Source organism: Leptonychotes weddellii, chromosome 6 (assembly GCF_054177405.1).
Source record: "Leptonychotes weddellii isolate Sample4059 chromosome 6, ASM5417740v2, whole genome shotgun sequence".
Classification (NCBI taxonomy): Eukaryota; Metazoa; Chordata; class Mammalia; order Carnivora; family Phocidae; genus Leptonychotes; species Leptonychotes weddellii.
The window spans coordinates 16049633-16068103 of NC_138374.1; the positions used below are offsets into that span (position 1 = coordinate 16049633).

General features: G+C 41.5%; 1 protein-coding gene across 12 annotated transcripts in view; it reads right to left on the minus strand.

Annotated features, from left to right (window-relative positions):
* VTI1A (vesicle transport through interaction with t-SNAREs 1A) overlaps positions 1–18471 on the minus strand; it is a 340605-nt gene that overhangs the window by 110477 nt on the left and 211657 nt on the right. The window contains exon 9 of one of the 12 annotated variants that reach the window (XM_081823538.1): positions 15320–16067. The exons of the other annotated variants lie outside the window; for them this stretch is intronic. Within the exon in view, the coding sequence (XP_081679664.1) occupies positions 16049–16067 (19 nt within the window). The 3' untranslated portion in view covers positions 15320–16048. Of the gene's footprint in view, positions 1–15319; positions 16068–18471 lie in introns of those variants that run through there. 12 annotated transcript variants of the gene reach the window in all.

Consider the following 18471-nt stretch of genomic DNA (forward strand, 5'->3'; position numbering starts at 1 on the left):
AACAAGCATGCGAACACACCCCACTTTGTAGAAAACAGAACAAGACGAACGGCCCGGATGGAGATAGAGCCTTGAGATACTACTTCTGAATTTCTCTCGAGGTGCCCATTTGAGCAGATATAATCATTTTCCTTAATTACATTTTTCTCTAGATATGGGCTACTCCATAAACAAAACACAGTGGGGGCAAGTAGGGGCAAGAGGCTCTTTCCGTAAAAACTCTTCCCCGGAGAACTCGGTTACAACGTTAGGTAGACAAATGTGGTACAGAAGGAGTCTTGTGGAACAATTTGTCCTTTCAATCAAACTTTTCAGAAGGCAGCAAAAATGATTAGAAAAGTAATTTTAGCTTCTTCTGCTTTCTATTTGAAGTGACCATCATTAACCTCAGTGGACGGGTCACGTGTGGAGGGAAAGGGCTCTTGAAGGAGTAAGTTTGCAACCATGGTCGTTTTGCTCTCGGGCTGTTGGGTGAAGGAAAGTGCCAGCCCAAGGCATCCTCAGGGTCCTTTCCCCCTGCCTCAAGCTCTGTGCCTTTCCTGGAATAAGCCTGTCAGGGTTTCTAAACAGTGTAGGGAGGAACTCTCTATCATAAACTGGAACCTTATTTGTAAGTGTGTGTTTAAAGTAAGGTAGAGAACTTTCAGAATGTCCAAAATCGAGACTGGGCAATTGCTTCTTGAGGTTGGCACCACTTCCCTTTTTATGAACAAAACAACCTCAGCACTTATGGAAAAAAAGCAAAACCAATGCAAATAAACCAACAAGTCCATTTATCTTTTTCACCTTAAACATTACAAAGTATAGTTTTTTTTAAAGGCTTAAGAAAATTAGAGGCCTTTTATTGGTCTCAGTACTTACGCCCCTTTCTTCTACTTAATCTGTTTCTTACTAACGCTTGTAGAATCAACTCCAAATTAGAAATCTTGAACTTTTAAAATACTTTATGTAATTTAATGCAAATGCTTCAATCTGAAATGACAGCAGTAAATACCATGCAGAAAAGTTCAAGGTAGGTACCATTTAAGATAAGTATTTCTCTATATTCCGAGTTTTCATTTTTGGAAACTAATAGAGCTCAAAGAAATTTCATGTATTACATTTCCTATGTAATTTAAAGATAATTCAATGAGTGGAAGATGAATTTAGAACTTTTAGTCAACTGATTTACTTTGCAACATTTGCTTTCGGAGACCAACTCAGATTGAATAAGATTATTTTTCAAAAAATTTAATCATCAAACTTTCTTTAAAGGAGGTTAGAAGTAAAAATTTACCCCCCAAAATGAGACTAACTCTGCCACCCACAGGTATGCTTTCAGACAAGTTTAGAGAGTTTTCTCCTAAATGTGTTTTCTTCCAGATCTTTATTAAAATGCAGGGAGTGAAAAGTTGGCAAGGTTTATATAAACCAAAATCATATAACTCACTTGGTTCTTTTTTTTTTTGAGAGTTCCTTTGTTCATTCATTCATTCACCCACCCTTGCATTCATTCAAGCATTTCCTGGGTGTCCATTCTGTCCCAGGAGCTAGCAAGGCACAGGGGAGGTAAAGTAAAATAGGTTTCAGTCCCTGCCCTTGAGCAGCAAAAGGGCTGTGGGTGCCATAGAATAAAGCAGGCAAGTATGACACTGAGCTATGGGGTGGGGATGGGAGTGGGACAGGAGAGTTGACATTAAAATAGATAAGCTCTTTCCAGTTTGTGATCAGGAATGCCTAGTCGCTCAGCAGGGCAGAGCACAGGTGGTCCCAGGGAGACTGCAGGTACCCCACGCCCGCAGGCCAGAGTACCTCCTATGTCTCCAGGGGTGGCCCTCGGGAAAGAGTAACCATGGGCCTGGGAATTCACTTTTTGTACTTCCTCTGGGAAGCTGAGAGGATAGATAATGTGATCATTGCTTTTTTCAATCAGCATTTGCTACTGGGAAACTCCCTCTTAACATTCTTTACATTTTCCAGAGTAGAGGCGCCTTGAGCCTTGCGTCAGGTAAATTGTTATTTTAAAAAAATCCGCCTCTAATTTTAAATGACTTGACATTAAAACTGCCCACAGTTTTGTTTTGTTTTTTTTTTTTTTAAAGATTTTATTTATTTGTTAGAGAGAGCGAGAGCAGAAACACAAGCAGGGTGAGTGGGAGAGGGAGAAGCAGGCTTCCCGCCGAGCAGGGAGCCCGATGCGGGGCTCGATCCCAGGACCCCGGGATCATGACCTGAGCCGAAGGCAGACGCTTAACCATCTGAGCCACCCAGGCGCCCCAAAACTGCCCACCATTTTAAATTCTCCTTAACTTTAGAGGAATTAAGTGATTGACACTTCTGTTTAGGAGACAGGAAGACATGCATCCCTTCACTTATATATGTTTTGCTACTTCCTTCTGTTTCGAGTCCATGTTTGAGTGCTTAAGTTACCAGAGGCTGGGAATCAAAGTGAGAGAAAATAGAAAATATTTCTAGTTGCTAATGGTATTTTGCTTGTGCTAGTGAGAGAAACATTTATTCATCAAACATTTATTGGGCACCTATTATGCACCAGGCACCAGGCTTACTGACATGGTGATAGAGAGATGAAAGCCAGTCCTCTCTCCGGGGACTCGTGGTCTAGTGGAGGAGATGGGCAGGGACCCCACGAGGCCAGCACAGCAAGGGTTCCCGCAGTGCTATGTGCAGCCCGCTGGAGACTTGAGAGCTCATTTTAGGCAGGACACAGATGATTATTTTTTATTTTAAATATTCATAGCCACTCAACATTTTATTTAGGATATTAAGTTCTGCACTTAATATGTAAAAAAAATACATAACTAGCACATTCGAACCATGATTACATGGGTAATTCTCTGTGCAATAAAGCTTAAGAAGGTATTTCAGATTAAGCAAGAGTGTGCCAACTTAAAGAAAAATAGCAGTCGAGGTGTTAGGCAGGTAGGGCCAAGGCTAAAACTATGATGGTATGACTCAAATCACTGAAGTTTGGGAAATAATGCAGATCGATGTGGGTAAATCAAAAAGGATGCCATTTTATAAGGGTTGGAATCCTCATTGTATGTTCCCTGGCCTGAAATAAGATGCCATGAAAGAGGCATATACTTCTAGGAGAACATAGGGAAGGGAAGAGCACTAATATGACCTGAGGGATGCAGGGGAGTTTCTAGAAAGAGGAGACTCAGGATGAGAAGAGGTTATGTTGAAAAGAGTATTAGGGCCCTTCGTACATAGAATGCTTGAATCTTAGGTTTGGATGGAACCTGAGGGATCATCTGTTATACTGTCTGTAATTAACTATTAAATACTTCTGTGTAGGTAGTGTGACAGAAATGTGTGTGTTAGTTGGTTTTAATCCATACCCTCGGGTAGTCAGTTTATAACTGAAGTGGCCTAAGGGGAATACACACTTCAGGGGTGTTTAGTTCACATTTAAAAGACTAATGAAAAGTGATATTCCACAGGCAGCTACAAGTGTGGCAGCTATCTTTATCTTATTAGTTACTCTTAATTAGCATAACTAATAATTATTAATGAGGGCATTAGAAATGGCATTGAAGCTATGTGGACTGGCTAGAAGTATTGTCCTTGGCACTCCCACAGCCTGCATGGGAAGCCCATCAGAATCTAGTGACCCTGGAATGGTGTGTCTGACTCAGGATTCTGAGTCACTGAGAGGAGTTTCTCACCCGACTCTGACTAGAAGGTTAGCCGAAGTCTTACAGCTGGAATATTCTCCTATCGGCCTCTAGTGATCCTTTCAGGCAAGTTGCTGTCAATGCAGTCTCCCATCAGGACAGAGGACAGGGACTTCACTGGGCCCACAGAACGAGATGGATGGTTGTTTTTGTGCCTGCTTGCGGACATGCTTCTAGGTGTGGCAGAATTCAGTCTGAAATTTGCCTTCATTTTGACATATGACTTGGGAAACAGGCATAGCCCTCAACCACCTCCAACTCATTTGTCTCCAACTGTCTACCACTGTCTACATGAAAAACCCAGTGATCATGAAAGACCAAATTTGCTAGAGTCAGATCTAAGCTGAACTTGCTCTCTCAGAGAGGTAAAGGGATTTGCCAAAGGTCACACATCTAGTTAATGATAGAGCTAAGTTTAGAATGTAGGACTTCTTGTTACCATCTTCCTGGTCAACTAATGGTTGTTGATCAGGGATGCTCATCCCAATCATCTGCAGAACTTTTAAACCATGCACATACTCATGTCCAGCCCAAGAGAATGTAATTCCGTAGAAGATCTGGCAGTAGGGGCACAAGTATCTATGTTTTCTAAAAATCTGTGCAAGTCACTCTCTGATGTACACACACAAACACATACATACGAGTGAGAATCACTGGACTATCCCATGATACTAATAAGTACCAACTGTGCAATAGCTCTTGCATAATTTCTATGGACCTGGCCCTGTGCCAGGTGCTTGGCATGTTCTATATTATTTTATTTATTTGTTCGTTTGTTTATTATTTTTGAGTAATTTCTATACCCAACGTAGGGCTCGAACTCACAACCCTGAGATCAAGAGTCAGATGCTCTACCAACTGAGCCAGCCAGGGCCCCTATATTATTTTATTTTTATAACAAATCACTGAGTAAGATATCCTTAGTATTTTACAGATGCAGAAATTCATGCTGAGAGAAGTTAAGTAAATTGTCCAAAGTGACAGCTTATAAGTGGCAAGACTGAGATTCCGACTCAGATTTGTCTTTCTCTGCCAATCTGCTCTTAACCACGATACCCTGCCACACATCATGGGACATAATATTGCTGGGAAGAATTTCTAAGGCAGGGGTCACAGACCCACAGGTGAGAGGAGGATGACATAAATGAGCAAAATGGGCCATACAGGAACTGTGGTGAACTGGAGACCATGTGCCCATCTAAAGGACTCTGAGTTTTAATTGTTGACGGCTATTTTGAATGTTTTAAGAGTAACTATGCAGAGCAACTGGAACTCTCATACATTGTTATGGGAATACAAAATGGGCCAGCCACTTTGGAAAGGTTCTTATAAAATTAAACATATACTTACCATATGACCCAGAAATCCTACCCGTAGATATTTACCCAAGAGAAAAAAAAGCCTACGTCCACAGAAAGATGTGTACGCAAATGTTCAGATACCATTATTTATATTAGATCCAAACTGGAAGCAACCTGCACCTTCATAAACTGGTGGATGTAAATAAATTGCATTAAATCTCTACTATGGCGTATTCCTCAGCAACTAAGAGGAATGAAATAGCAATCCACACAATGACACAGATGAATTTCAAAAGCTCCATGCTGGTGGAAGAAGGTATATGCAAAAGACAAAATACCATATAATTCCATTTGCGTGAAATTCTAGAGTAGGCAAAACTCTACTGTGAGAAAGCAGATCAGTGGCTGCCTGTGACAGGTAGGAGGGAAGGGAGCTGAGTGCAAAGGGCCTGGAGGGAACTTTCTGGAGCAAGAGCACTGTTCTGTCCTGATGTGTTGTACAAGTTAAACAAGTGCACCCAAACTCATTGGACTCTAAATGTGTGAGTCCTACTATCTGTAAGTGATATCTAATAACTCAATTAAAAAAAAAAAAAACCCAAAACTGCAGACAAAAACAAAACAAAACAGAAAACAACAACAACAAAAAAAACCACCCAAAAAATCCAGAAAAGGAAAAAAAGTTCTGCAGGCCACTTATGGCCCACAGCTTGCAGTTTTCAACCTCTGGTCTCCTAGAGAGATTCTGTTTCAGCTGCCCCCCGAGGAAATACAAAAGATGACAAGAAGTCATCCATCATCCTCCCCAAGGCTGGGCTCAGGAAAAATGGTGAAGTTCTGTGTTCATCCCCTTCCTCCATTTCTCCTCCTTCAGCAGGTGCAAAATGCTTCCATGCTGCCCCCTGGCTGTCTGGCACCTCCTACCACGGCACCCCACTCAGTCTCCTTCTGACGCAGCTCCAGAACCACCCTTCCCTGCAGCCCTCCTCCCTACCTCCTTTCCTCAGAGCTGCTCCTCAATGCTCCGTGCGAGACGGACGCAAACTTCACCTGCTTAACACACCACCAGGGACGTGCCATGGGCGACACTGACTGAGTCACCACGAAGGTACTGGCACTTGACAAAGACGATGTGTGAAACCCGAAGATGAGGGCACTTATTTCCTCTCAGTCAGTTAGGGAATGCTTTGGGAAAAGGGGGCTATTTCTGGAATGCTCCACATTTATCTCCGCCACAGAGTGGCCCGCCTGCTTTGTTTATACTTACGCTCTGTCACCAACATGATCACGAACCACCTTTAAATGAATCTATGCAAGCCGCCTGTGTGGAGAGTATAGGAGGTCTGAGGACACCTCAGTATGCATTTGTCAAAACTCCCGGTGCTATTAAATATCAGGCTGGGCAACTCCAAGACATAGTGGAGGGCGCCCTTCCATTTCCTCAAAAACCGATGAACGCCAGCTCTATGCTTTCCCGAACCTCTACCAATGTCCTAGTAATTGGATTAAAAAAGACAAGATGGCAATAGTATCAAATTGACTACAGTAGCACAAGCTATCATGTGAAGTTAAAAAGAAAAGGGCAGAACTTGAAATCTGTATCAATGCCACATAAAGAAAAATGTTAACTAAAAAAAAAAAAAGAAAAGATAATTGTAGGTGTCTTGGGTTATGGGTGATTTTATTTTCCTTTTCTTTTTAAAAATGTTGTTTCTCTTTTGCTTCGATAATACTGTCTGTGGAATAAATACAAATCAGAAGAAGACAAAGAAATCACCCAGACTGGATCACAGCCAGCACACTGTGCTAACCTGTCACCCATCAGTTAACGTCTGTTGACTGTTCATACTTCCTTCTCCTGATAGATTTGAAGGCCTGATAGATTTGAAATCCTGATAGATTTGAAGGCCAAGGGATTTTGTAGTAGAACCATACCAGTTACATACAAGAATTTCATCAACCCTTTAGTCATGCTGATGAGGACAACAGCTTCTTTTCAGGCCGACTGCTAAGCATCCCCGTTTGCAAGTGGAAATAATAAAATCCAGAGAACTTGATTAACAAGGCAGGTGTGTACCTAGAAAGAACCCCGGTGCCAGAGATGACTTTTACTTGGAAAAAAAATGTCTTAAAGATTTTTATTTATTTATTTATTTGAGAGAGAGAGAGAGAGAAAAAGAGAGAGAGAGGGAGAGCACGAGAGTGGGGGACAGTCAGAGGGAGAAGCAGACTCCCCACTGAGCAGGGAGCCCGATGTGGGGCTCGATCCCAGGACTGGGAATCTGGGATCATGACCTGAGCCGAAGGCAGATGCTTAACTGACCGAGCCACCCAGACAGAAAATTTTTTAAAAATGATATCCTGGCAAGACATGTGGTTAATACTTTTTTCCCCAAAGCAAAACTGGATTAAAAAACATCAAGTCCTATTAAAGCAAAACTGTTGCTTTAAAAACAAACAAGCAAACAAACAACAAAAGGTAGCACAACACCAGGCCCAGGCCAGTTTCAGTCAATGTTGTGAAGACTGATTTCAGTCCATCCAGACTCTGATATGTGACCTCCTAAAACCCTCCAGGACCTAGCTCCGCTTTACCTCCATATCGACCTATCTCAGAGAAGAATCTGATCATGTCGCACCAGTGCCCACGCAGCAGCTGAAGACACAGCCAAGCCTAATGATCAAGAGAACAAGCTGTATAGGGAGGATTCTTGGGCATTGGCTCAGAATGGTATTTTTTTTTTTTTTAAGATTTTTTATTTATTTATTTATTCATGAGAGACAGAGAGAGAGAGAGAGGCAGAGGGAGAAGCAGGCTCCCAAGGAGCAGAGAGCCTGATGCGGGACTCGATCCCAGGACTCTGGGATCATGACCTGAGCCGAAGGCAGACGCTCAACCATCTGAGCCACCCAGGTGCCCTCAGAATGGTATTTTTGATGGCAAAGGGCTCCTAAAGAAACACTCCCCCCCCTTTGTTGGAGTAGGTCTATTCTGCCTACACACACCTGTACTTGCAATATCTTTCAGAATCCTTAGGAAAACAACGAAAGTAGGGATGTTTAGGAGGAAATAAGACCTTGTGAGACAACGCTCATCAATGGGTTACATGAAAGCTATGAAAGAACGTGGCCTTTTAATAAGGTTTGTTCTGCCTAGAGCCGGTAGTAGGTGTTCAGTAAGGAATAATGATGATGGGAAAAGGTGGGCCATGGGCTTTCAGGCCATTATGACGTTGCCAAGCTTTTATCTCCCCAGTGGAGGGTAAAGATGGGAAGCAGATGACTGGGCACGAGTGCAAACATGTTGTGAGGTGACCCACATTCTACTGTTGAAAGGGGAACATCAGAAAACAAAAGGCAAAACTCTTAAAGTTGACAATAAAGAGCTGATTTGAATGATCTGCCATGCCTGCCTTACAAGATGCTACCTCCCTGTTCATGCTGTTTCCTTAGCCTGGAATCCCTTTTAACTTTGCCTGGGCAAATGTTACCCCTCCTTCAAGGGCCATTACAAATGCCATGTCATCTATGAAACTCATCCTGATTACTCCAAGCTGCCAATAATCTCCAGACTCTGGGAACTGTGTACTGAGGTTTCTGATTACCAAACATCTTGAGTTAGTACTTCTGCACTCCTTATCTCTTTCTGATTAGGGCATGAGTTTTCTGAAGGCAAGAGTCATCCTCCATCCCTATATACCCAGGAAAAGTGCCTTTCACATATTCGTGGAGTGAATTACCACTTTCCTAATAAATGGTTCCCAGGGTAGGAGCATTAAGATGGGAAATCATTTCCTGTAGGTAAGTGACAATTATTGTTGGAGATTAGACTTTTCCCCAGGAGAACAGAGAAGGGAAATGAGGGGTAGGGAAATGTGGGAGGATGCCTGGCCTACAGTAGATGGGTCTGTATAAGGCTGTCATGATGTCAAGCACAGGCAGTCATGCCTTGTCTACAAGATGCATCAGTAGTCTCCATCAGTGAATCGAGATGCCACAGTGGACCTTGCCAGGCAGCATTTGGAATGACCCCTAAATCTTGCCTCACTATATTACCAAGCGGGACACTTAAACCTCAAAGAAGATTCATCTAAAGAAACTGGCACATGGGATTTCATTTTCCCTAAGGCTTCCATGCCTTGTGTCAGTAAATCATCAATAATTAAACAGCAACAGTTAAAACAAGACCACCCAGGCATACGGGCCCAAGGGTTGAGCTACAGAAATGGTTTGTTTGGTCCCCTTATCTAGGGCAATTTTAAAGATCACTCACAGTCTCCAGTTTAAAATGGTGCCTGGATGATGGCTCCTGATGTTGCATCTATCAAAGTACCCATTAAACTGAATGAAAAAATACAAGGTGATGATAATTTACAACACCAAAACGGACATCATAAATTGCCAGAGCCTGGAAGGATTTTCTACCACTACAAAATATGAATGGGGCTAAAAAATGTAAGCAGTAGTTCACCCTCCACAAAGTCTGCTACTAGATAAAAAAAACTGCAAAGCCCATAAAAAGCAGAAACTGAGCAGCTGTCTCTCTTATGAGTGGATGTTGCAGCTTACGAGGTATTTGGACTGCTGTATTCATTCCTCTTTCTCCATGCTCCACATCTCATTTCTTTTCTATAGCCAGCAAGAAACTTGAGTTCCCGGGAAAACAATAAATCAACATTGAAGAGCAACAGGAAGGGTGTGGTGTAAGGTACTGAATGCTGGGAAGTGTAGTCTTCCTAAGTAAAGTGTGCCTGTGTGGGGTGGTGGAGGACAGGACAGTTGAGCATCCAAGGGCTGGACATTTCTCATGTCAAAGTCATGGAGTGGTGGGAAAGAAGCATTTCCATTTCATTCCCATAAAGACAGTTTGGAAGACAAAGGACAATCACTAGACAGGGCTAAGCATAGAAAGCTGCCATCCATTTGCAGATCTAAGAAGAGGTTTTCAAGAGTAATCAAACCAAATAAAAACTCAAAACAACATGAGGACGATGGAAAACAGATCCTACAGAACAAGGGAAAGGAAATGGCATCTTAAGAGTCAGAGGAAGAACGTGATTCTTTATAAGATTTCCACATCATATACTTACCCTGAAAAAGTTCCTTGAAGATATGTCCCAGCTGACCACAAAATTAGATTAAGATGAGTGGCAAAGTGGCAAAGAATGGCAAAGTCACAAATGAGAGAAACATTTATTCTCTTCAAGGATACCACCTTGAGAGATTAATCTATGAATGCAGACACATAGCATCAGGGTATAGCAAGAGCTAGACAAATCCTACATGTTTAACACAAAGGAAATAATCCTCTGAGAGAATTATTATGTAACCATTATAAGTAAGAATTACAAAGAGTTTTTCATGGCATGGGAAAATGCTTTCAATATAATCTTAATGTAAAGAGCGGGATATAAAATTGGGTATGTTGTATGGTCTCAATTATATAAATAAAATACACAGGAAAATACATAGAAAAACCTTGGAATGAAATATGCCAAAACTTTATAGTTGCTACATTTCACCACTGTGATTATGGATGGCTTTCTCCCTGTTTCTTTTTTTTTTTTTAAGATTTTATTTATTTTTTTGACAGAGAGAGACATAGCGAGAGCAGGAACACAAGCAGGGGGAGTGGGAGAGGGAGAAGCAGGCTTCCCGCAGAGCAGGGAGCCCGATGTGGGACTCGATCCCAGGACCCTGGGATCATGACCTGAGCCGAAGGCAGACGCTTAACGACTGAGCCACCCAGGCGCCCATTTCTCCCTGTTTCTTGATAAATTTCTTTTTCTACAAAATAAGAGGTTTTAAAAAACTTTTATTGTTAGAAAAGACTTTTAAATTAGGAAAAAATATAATTATGAAGACAACGTGGAAACAGAAATATGTGTAAGATATAATATTAAGTGAGAAAAGCAACATAATAATCTACATGGATCATGACTGAAAGAAGGGAACATTTGTATCAAAAAGGGTAGTTTGTTTCACAGTGGAGGGATTAAATATGATTTTTTCCTTTAAAAATTACCTATATTATAGCTATTTTGTGTTTTATAGCAAAAATGTGATTTAAAAAGAGTGCCCCCGAATAAAATATGTTAGTCACATCCTCAGAGTGGTGGCATTACAGAAAAGAAACCTTTCTGAGGCCGGCAACTACTTTAGATCTAGCCACAGTTTCCCAAAGACTACTCAGGTTCACTTTCACGTTCCAAACAATTACTATTACCACAACTTAGGCTAAGCCCTTGGGGGCAGGGCCTTTTTCTGGCTTACACTCCATCTCCAGACTCCATCTCCAGTGCTCACAAAATATTTGGTGATGAACAAATGAATGAAAGAAGGAAAGAAAGGCTACGCCACTTCACAGGTACAGCCTTTGGTAAAAAGATTCTTTGCAATTCATTCAGTTTTTATGCTATCTCCAATGTTGAAAATTACAAGGATACTTTGCTTCAAGAATACTCATCATTCATCATAGATTACATGCTCCATGGAAATCCAGTTGGAGCCAAAACCTGGTGCCATATTTTTATTTCTCTTTTTCCATTTCAAAAGAAAAAGCTGTGGTTAATTCTAATTTTCCTGCAGGCAGAAGGAAGAGGAACTTTTTATGTATATGAAAGAATGGCACCCCCCCAGCCACTTGAGGACAGTTCCTCCCAGGAACACCTGTTTGCTCCAATTGAAGCCTGTCCAAATTGAGTCCTGGGGATCGGGAGCTTGCTCTTCAAATGTCCCACCATTCTACAATATTTATTCCCCACCTGTCTGATGGCCGTGATAGCTTGGGAATGCTCCAGCCAGGGAAAGCTGTTTCTTGGCCCTGACATGGCAGAGCTAACAGCAGCTAATGTTCACCCAGAATCTGGTCCGAATCCAGTTGCCCCAGAGTTTAAAAATGCCTCTTTTTTTTTTACCCCCTCCTCCTTTTCACAGTCTACCAGGCTTAGCAAAAGTTCTTAAGGAGGAGGAGGTAAATAATTTTTCATCTTCATACCAACATGTTGCAAAACCAAGTTATACCTTTCACTTTTTATCTCTTAAATCTGATTTTTGGGTTTTCCACTTCCAAATAGGTGCCCAAAACTACAAATGAAGATTAGTAAATTATTTTCTCCAGTAAGAGAACTATTAAAATCCAAAAGGTAAAATGTAATAAAGACGATCTTAAGCACAGAATTTAACATGTAATTCAGGGAAAGAAAAAGATGCCCACATCATACTCCAATTATAATAGTGAAATAATGTTTTATTTAAAAAATTCTAGCCATGAGAAATCTGTACATTTGCAAAGCTTACATAAAGCCTTATAAAATAAGAGACCTTTTATCTTCTCCACATCCATGAGCTTGAAAATACTTTATCTATGCAATTGCAAGGCACATAAAAACCTCAGTGAATAAATAAAATGTTCTTTTTTTCTTTATGCAGAAGCTTTAAAAATTATCCATATAAATAGCTTGGCCTTGAACAAACAGATTAAAAGACCTAACAGGCTATGGTTTCAGATCACGTATACAGAATAGAAAATGAAAGCTTTTCTTTATTGGCTGGGCAAGTTTTCTACTAACTAAATTTCTATAAGCCCATTTGATGAGAAAAGTTTAACTGGAATATATGAAAAAATTCAGTGTTTTAAAGTGATACACTTTATTTTTTTTTATCAAATAATATGCCACAACAATATAGCCACTGTACTCTGCCAATATTCTTTGCATCTATTCGTGAAATAGTCAAACATGCAGTATATTTTCAAAGGTCATAAAATTTTACAAATATGTGATTTTAGTCAAATGCATGAAAATTCTCAATATGTTTCTAAAACTGGGGTACAAAATGTGAAGAGGTATTTCGTGATTGTTTAGAAATCAGATTATTTAGGTGAGTTCAAGCTTGTCTTATTTGCTCGAAGAAAATCTTAAACTCCATTATAATTAAAAAAAAATGCTCAACAAGTCTTTGGATCATACTTATTTTATGAGCAGGTGCAGTTACACATTTGTTAACTTCCTATGTGCCTTCAACATGGCGGTGGCCAAACAGATCTTTCTAACACCAACCCCCAACATTCTAATTCCGTTGCTGGGAGTTACCACCTTGACGCTGCCATAGAAAGCGAAACAGCAAACCCCACACGTGGATTGAGAATTGGGCAGTAACTTTCAGGCCCGGACACCTGCCCCCTCCTCTATAAAGTCTCCCTAACCACAGGCCCCAGGGATTTCTCCTTCCTGTCCTCGTGCCTGGCACTTATCTCTTATTTACGGACAGCACAAGTTACTACGTATTGTTGGTTCTTAAAGATATCAAACTATCTGGCAGTGGAGTTCTGAGTTTGTTGAGTCTCCTATACTAACATATTCCCTTTACACAGTAAACATTAAATATCTGCTTTCAGGGCACCTGGGTGGCTCAGTCGGTTAGGCGTTTGACTTCAGCTCAGGTCGTGGTCTTGGGGTCCTGGGATTGAGCCCCGCACTGGGCTCCCTGCTCGGCGGGGAGTCTGCTTCTTCCTCTCCCTCTGCCCCTTCCCCCAGGGCTCGTGCTCACTCTCTCTCTCAAATAAATAAAATTAATTTTAAAAAAATATATCTGCTTTTGAAGATGTTGCGTTACTGCTACAATGTCGCTAAGAACATGGCTTCTGTGGCTAAAACCAGGACACTGGGCCAAGGTCTGCCCCATCTGGGTGGAATGACCTTGGGCAAGACTCAACAATGGCAGGTCTCGATGATCTATAATATAAGGATAATAGTGGCAACACCAATCCACAGAGTTCTTTTCAAGATTACATTACGTGAAATAATGTATGGGAATGGGCCTTACAAATCCTAAGGCCCTATATAAATTTTAATTTGCTTTTGTCTTTCAGGACATATTTTTTGATACATGATCTGATTTCCCGGGGAAGATATCCCACAAAATTTCTTGTTAAATTTTGTGGAAACTTCAAAATAAGTGTTTCTTGTAGGTCAACACATTTCAAATACGTGAGAATAGCAAAGTGATTAAGTGGTGTTTAATGAGGGAACTGTGCACAGTTCTATAACCATGTCCCATTTCTCGATTCTTCGGAGTTGGTTGTGGATTCTTGAAAACTTTGTGGAAAATCTCCAGAAAGATACATATGCACACATATGCGAACATTTTCAGAAAATCCTGGTGGTTAAGAGACTCTGGGAAGCCCTCTTCAGAATAGGGGCCACGGCCCTGTGGCTTAAGACAGAGAGTGTGGTTTCATGAAAATACCTGTGGACCTGATTCAGACACCTTTAACTGACTGGGTAATTAAAAAGCTGATAGTTTTTTCTTCTTCATCATAAAATCAGTAAGGTATCAGAAGTGGAAAGCAGAGTCTCTTTTTTCCTAGGTAAACTGTAATTTTACAGGAGACTAGAGTGCTGTTCTTTCATAAATTCCAAGCCTCTTCAACACTCATTTTTTTAATTTTTTTTTTAAAAGATTCTATTTATTTGACAGAGAGATAGAGAGAGCACAAGTAGGCAGAGTGGCAGGCAGAGGGAGAGGGAGAAGAGGGCTCTCCACTGAGCAGGGAGCCTGATGTGGGGCTCGATTCCAGGACCCTGGGATCATGACCTGAGCCGAAGGCAGACGCTTAACCAGCTGAGCCACCCAGGCGCCCTTCTTCAACACTCTTTGTAAATTTTTGGTAAAATTAATCATTCTCTCATTTTCTTCATTGATATTCATACTTAAGTTCCAAGGTTCTTCACATAACTTTGCAAAGAAGTCGTTAGCTTTTTAAATAGAGCATTGAGGTTAAAAAAAATGATGCTGTCTCCTCTCGTTTCAGTTCTATCTTGTCCAAAAATGTTCGAGACAATTTAAAATAAAAAATAAAAACAACCTCAGTTGATACCAGCAAGGTGTGGTCAACTTCAGCAGTTTAAGAAATATTTTAATTATACTTTTGGATATTGAATATATTTCTTCACAGTGTTTTTTTGTTTTGTTTTTTCCCCTTGAAAGCAAAGAATTCTTTCTTAATACCTAGATGACAAACTCTCAAGATGTACACAGTTGTTTCTTATTATGGCTTCCCTGGAAAACATTTCTGGGAAAGCACAATTCCCAGCCACTTACTTTGTTTACAACAGACAAAACTGCTTGTGTGGTATAAATAGGAGTCTGTCCTTAAATGCTGCTGAAAAATAAAATGCAACCATGAAAAGGAGCCATTTCCTGCCTCAAAGGTGGCTTAAAAAATATTCTTAGCTACTTTAGGAACAGCACCAAAGCATAAATAATAATTATCAATCACCACACAATAAAAGACTAATTTTACCAAAAAAAAAAAAAGAGAGAGAGAGAGAGGGGGAGAGAGAGAGAGAGAACAACAACAAGCTACATATTCCAGAGACGCCCTCAGAATTGTCAGCATTGGAAGGTTTTCTTATCCCGCAAGATTATGAAACCCCTTTTTGTCCTCCTGCATTTGTGATGTATATCTATAACTCGTTCTTGTTTGGGCAGATAAGCCTTGCCTTGTCTCCCTAACTGCACTTTCAAAAGAAGATTCACAGTTGTTTGACTTTTGATCTGGGTAGCAGCTAGCTCGACCACCTGCACTTGTGCATGAGCTGTTACTGAGCTTGCTTTGTCCCATCTTACAACACAGCGAGCCTTTTAAAATTGATGTGTGAATACGCTAATTTACAATGTGAGCGTTCAAACAAAAAAATATGGTGGTGGTGGTGGTGGCCGCAGCAGAAGGGGGAGATTTGTGAAGAGAGAAGCCCTGACGCTCGCTTTATAAAGTTCAGATATTGTTCACTGCCTCTGGCATTTAATGAAACAGATGGCCAAAGGCCTCCCTCAGCTCACAATGGAACAGACAGTGGTGTGATGGTGTGGGGGCCTGGAATTGTAAAATGTTGTTTGGTGATGGTATATGTTAATAAATAGCCATTTACAAGGGGGGCCGAGGGCTCCATTACTTGTTTATAAGGAAGGCCTAGGGCTCCTTGCTTCGAGTTAACAGCTCAAGGCTGCATTCAAAGAAGGCATTGATGGTGAAGGTGAAGTGCAGCCTTCATATTCCACACCGTGCTAAAGAATGGCACGTATCCTGGGGAAGAAAGGAAAAATCATAAAAGAAAAGTAATTCAAGAATTAGGTCAAATTGTGGCTCACAACCAAGGAAAATATAAGATGCTTTTCTATTGTGATTAAATAATTGACAGAAATATTCTGTTATTGTGACGTTCTTTATTTTCTCTTTCAATGAGCATGTTTACATTGTCGCCAAAGTGCAACAGATAAAAACCTGCAGGGTTTCAACTAAATTATACCCATGTGAACCTACACAGCAACTGTGAAACTATTCTTAGCCATTCTCCCAAGGATTATTCACTGATCAGGACTATGCCAGGGTAACCTGACCCTGGGCTGAATGCGACGAGGTTCCTGACTGCGAGTAGCTTACAGTCCAGACCTGAGGACCCTGAGGAGAACCGGATACACAGACACTCCATATGCCCTTCCGAGTGGGGATGTGCCCGGAAGCTGTCACCACCTCCCCAAAACCATTCTTTCCAGGGCCCATCTCTGCGGCAAGAAAGGCTCTGCTTGACCTCAACGAAAGGTTACTTTCACCTTATAAAACACTGTGAATCCTCTGATCGTATTTCCTGCTTTGCTTTCAGATAGAACATTTTCCACCTGGCTATCTGTACGGGGGTCTGTTCAAAGTCTATGCTTCGGCGGTACTAAAGGGATTCCCTGGTTTTGTTTTATTACTCTTACACCTGGATTTCCTCCCCTATTTGTTTCAGCTGGTTGCACAACATGGTGGGGAACTATATGAAATCCTTTGAGGGATGAGGTAGGGGGTAAAAAAAGGTCTAGAAGAAAGTTAAGACGTGTAAGCATATGACAACAATAGACACAATACAAAGCAGGAGACGTTAATGCCTTGCAGGAAGTACAAACTACTGTGAAGGATCAGGGCCAAGACAGATCATTTCTGGCTGAGAAACTGATAAAGGCTTGACAGACAGAGTGGTATTCCAGGTGAGATACAGAGTACTGATAAAAGTTTATCTAGAACATTCTGAAGACACTATCTGTTGTTTTTGACTACCCAGAATCTATTCCCCTTTCCAGTAAAAGCTCCTGGATTTTTCTGAGGAAACTGTGCTTTGTCTATTTTCAGGCTGAATGTCCATCCCCTGCCAGAGGTCCCAGGTCTAAAAGGACCAATCAAACATTAATGGGATTTTTACCCAACCAGAGCCAAACCAGAACCAGTAAGACTCCATGCTATGACTTCTATTGGAAGTACTGGGGAAAAAAAGATGATTACGTTCAGTGGGTGTCACTGAGAGGGCTGGCAAAAACTGTCTCCACAAGGAGAAACCCACGCACAAGAGAGCCGGGTTAGGAGACAGAGCAAGACCCCGTCCTGACGCTCCTGTTAGAACCTCAGATTCCACAGTGTTTGAAGTTGCTCCCACCCTGGAACTATTTAGTTAATATGGCAATATATTTCCTTTTTGTGGCTTACAGCTAGTTTGATCTGGGTTTCTGTCCCTTTCATCCAGAAGATTCCTGACTGTAATAGGTGGGAGAAGGAGGATATTCAGGAGGAAGTAACAGAAGAAACACAGGTATAGGATTAGTAAGGGGCTAGGGCTAGCTTTGGAGATGGGCGGTAGTGAACTTGAGTAGGGACATAGGTCTATCCAATGGGGGTAGGAGCAAAGGAAGCGAGAATGCTCACTGACAGACCTCCGTGTTTAGACTAAGGAGGACATGTGTCAGCAGGCAGGGGGGAACCACAGGAGGAAACAGTGCTAGCGTTGCTCTCTGGAAGGTAAACTGGCCAGTAGTATTTAGAAGAACGTAAGAGGGGAAGAGGTATCTCTATGCCTGACCCAGAGGCTCCCCTCTCTAAACGGTCCAAAGAGAAGGATGGACTGTCATTTGGGAAGGACTGAGCTTGGAGGATCTCTCTGCTCTGGGCAGCACTCTGAGGACTCTGAGGCAGTCCAAGCAGAACCGTGAGGGTCACAAAATGGGGAGGGAGAGTGGTGGCAATGGTACTGAAGCAGGCATACTTGCAGAATACTGGAGGTAAGGGAGATTACAGATTCATCTTTGCACGCTGTCTGGTTAATGCCCCACAGTCTAGGGTCAAAACTAAATCTTAAAGGACTCCTTAAAAACACACCCCCTTGGACGCCATTGGTACACAACAGCTTCCGTGGCTACAAAGACCAGAACAAGGGCCTCAGCCCCATCTTAGCTAGTGGGATCTGGCCAGGCTTATTCATTGCTTTCTAGAACAACTGTCTGCTCATCCAGAAGGGTTACTTGACTATCTGTGAGGCACAGTAGGAAAAAACAGACGCTGGAGGCAGACCACCTCTGCATAGCTGAATGACATCTAATAACGGTTGCTTATTTCTTAAAATGGGAATAATAATCTCTGTCTTCTAGGGTTGTCATGAAGATGAAATAAGATAATCTAT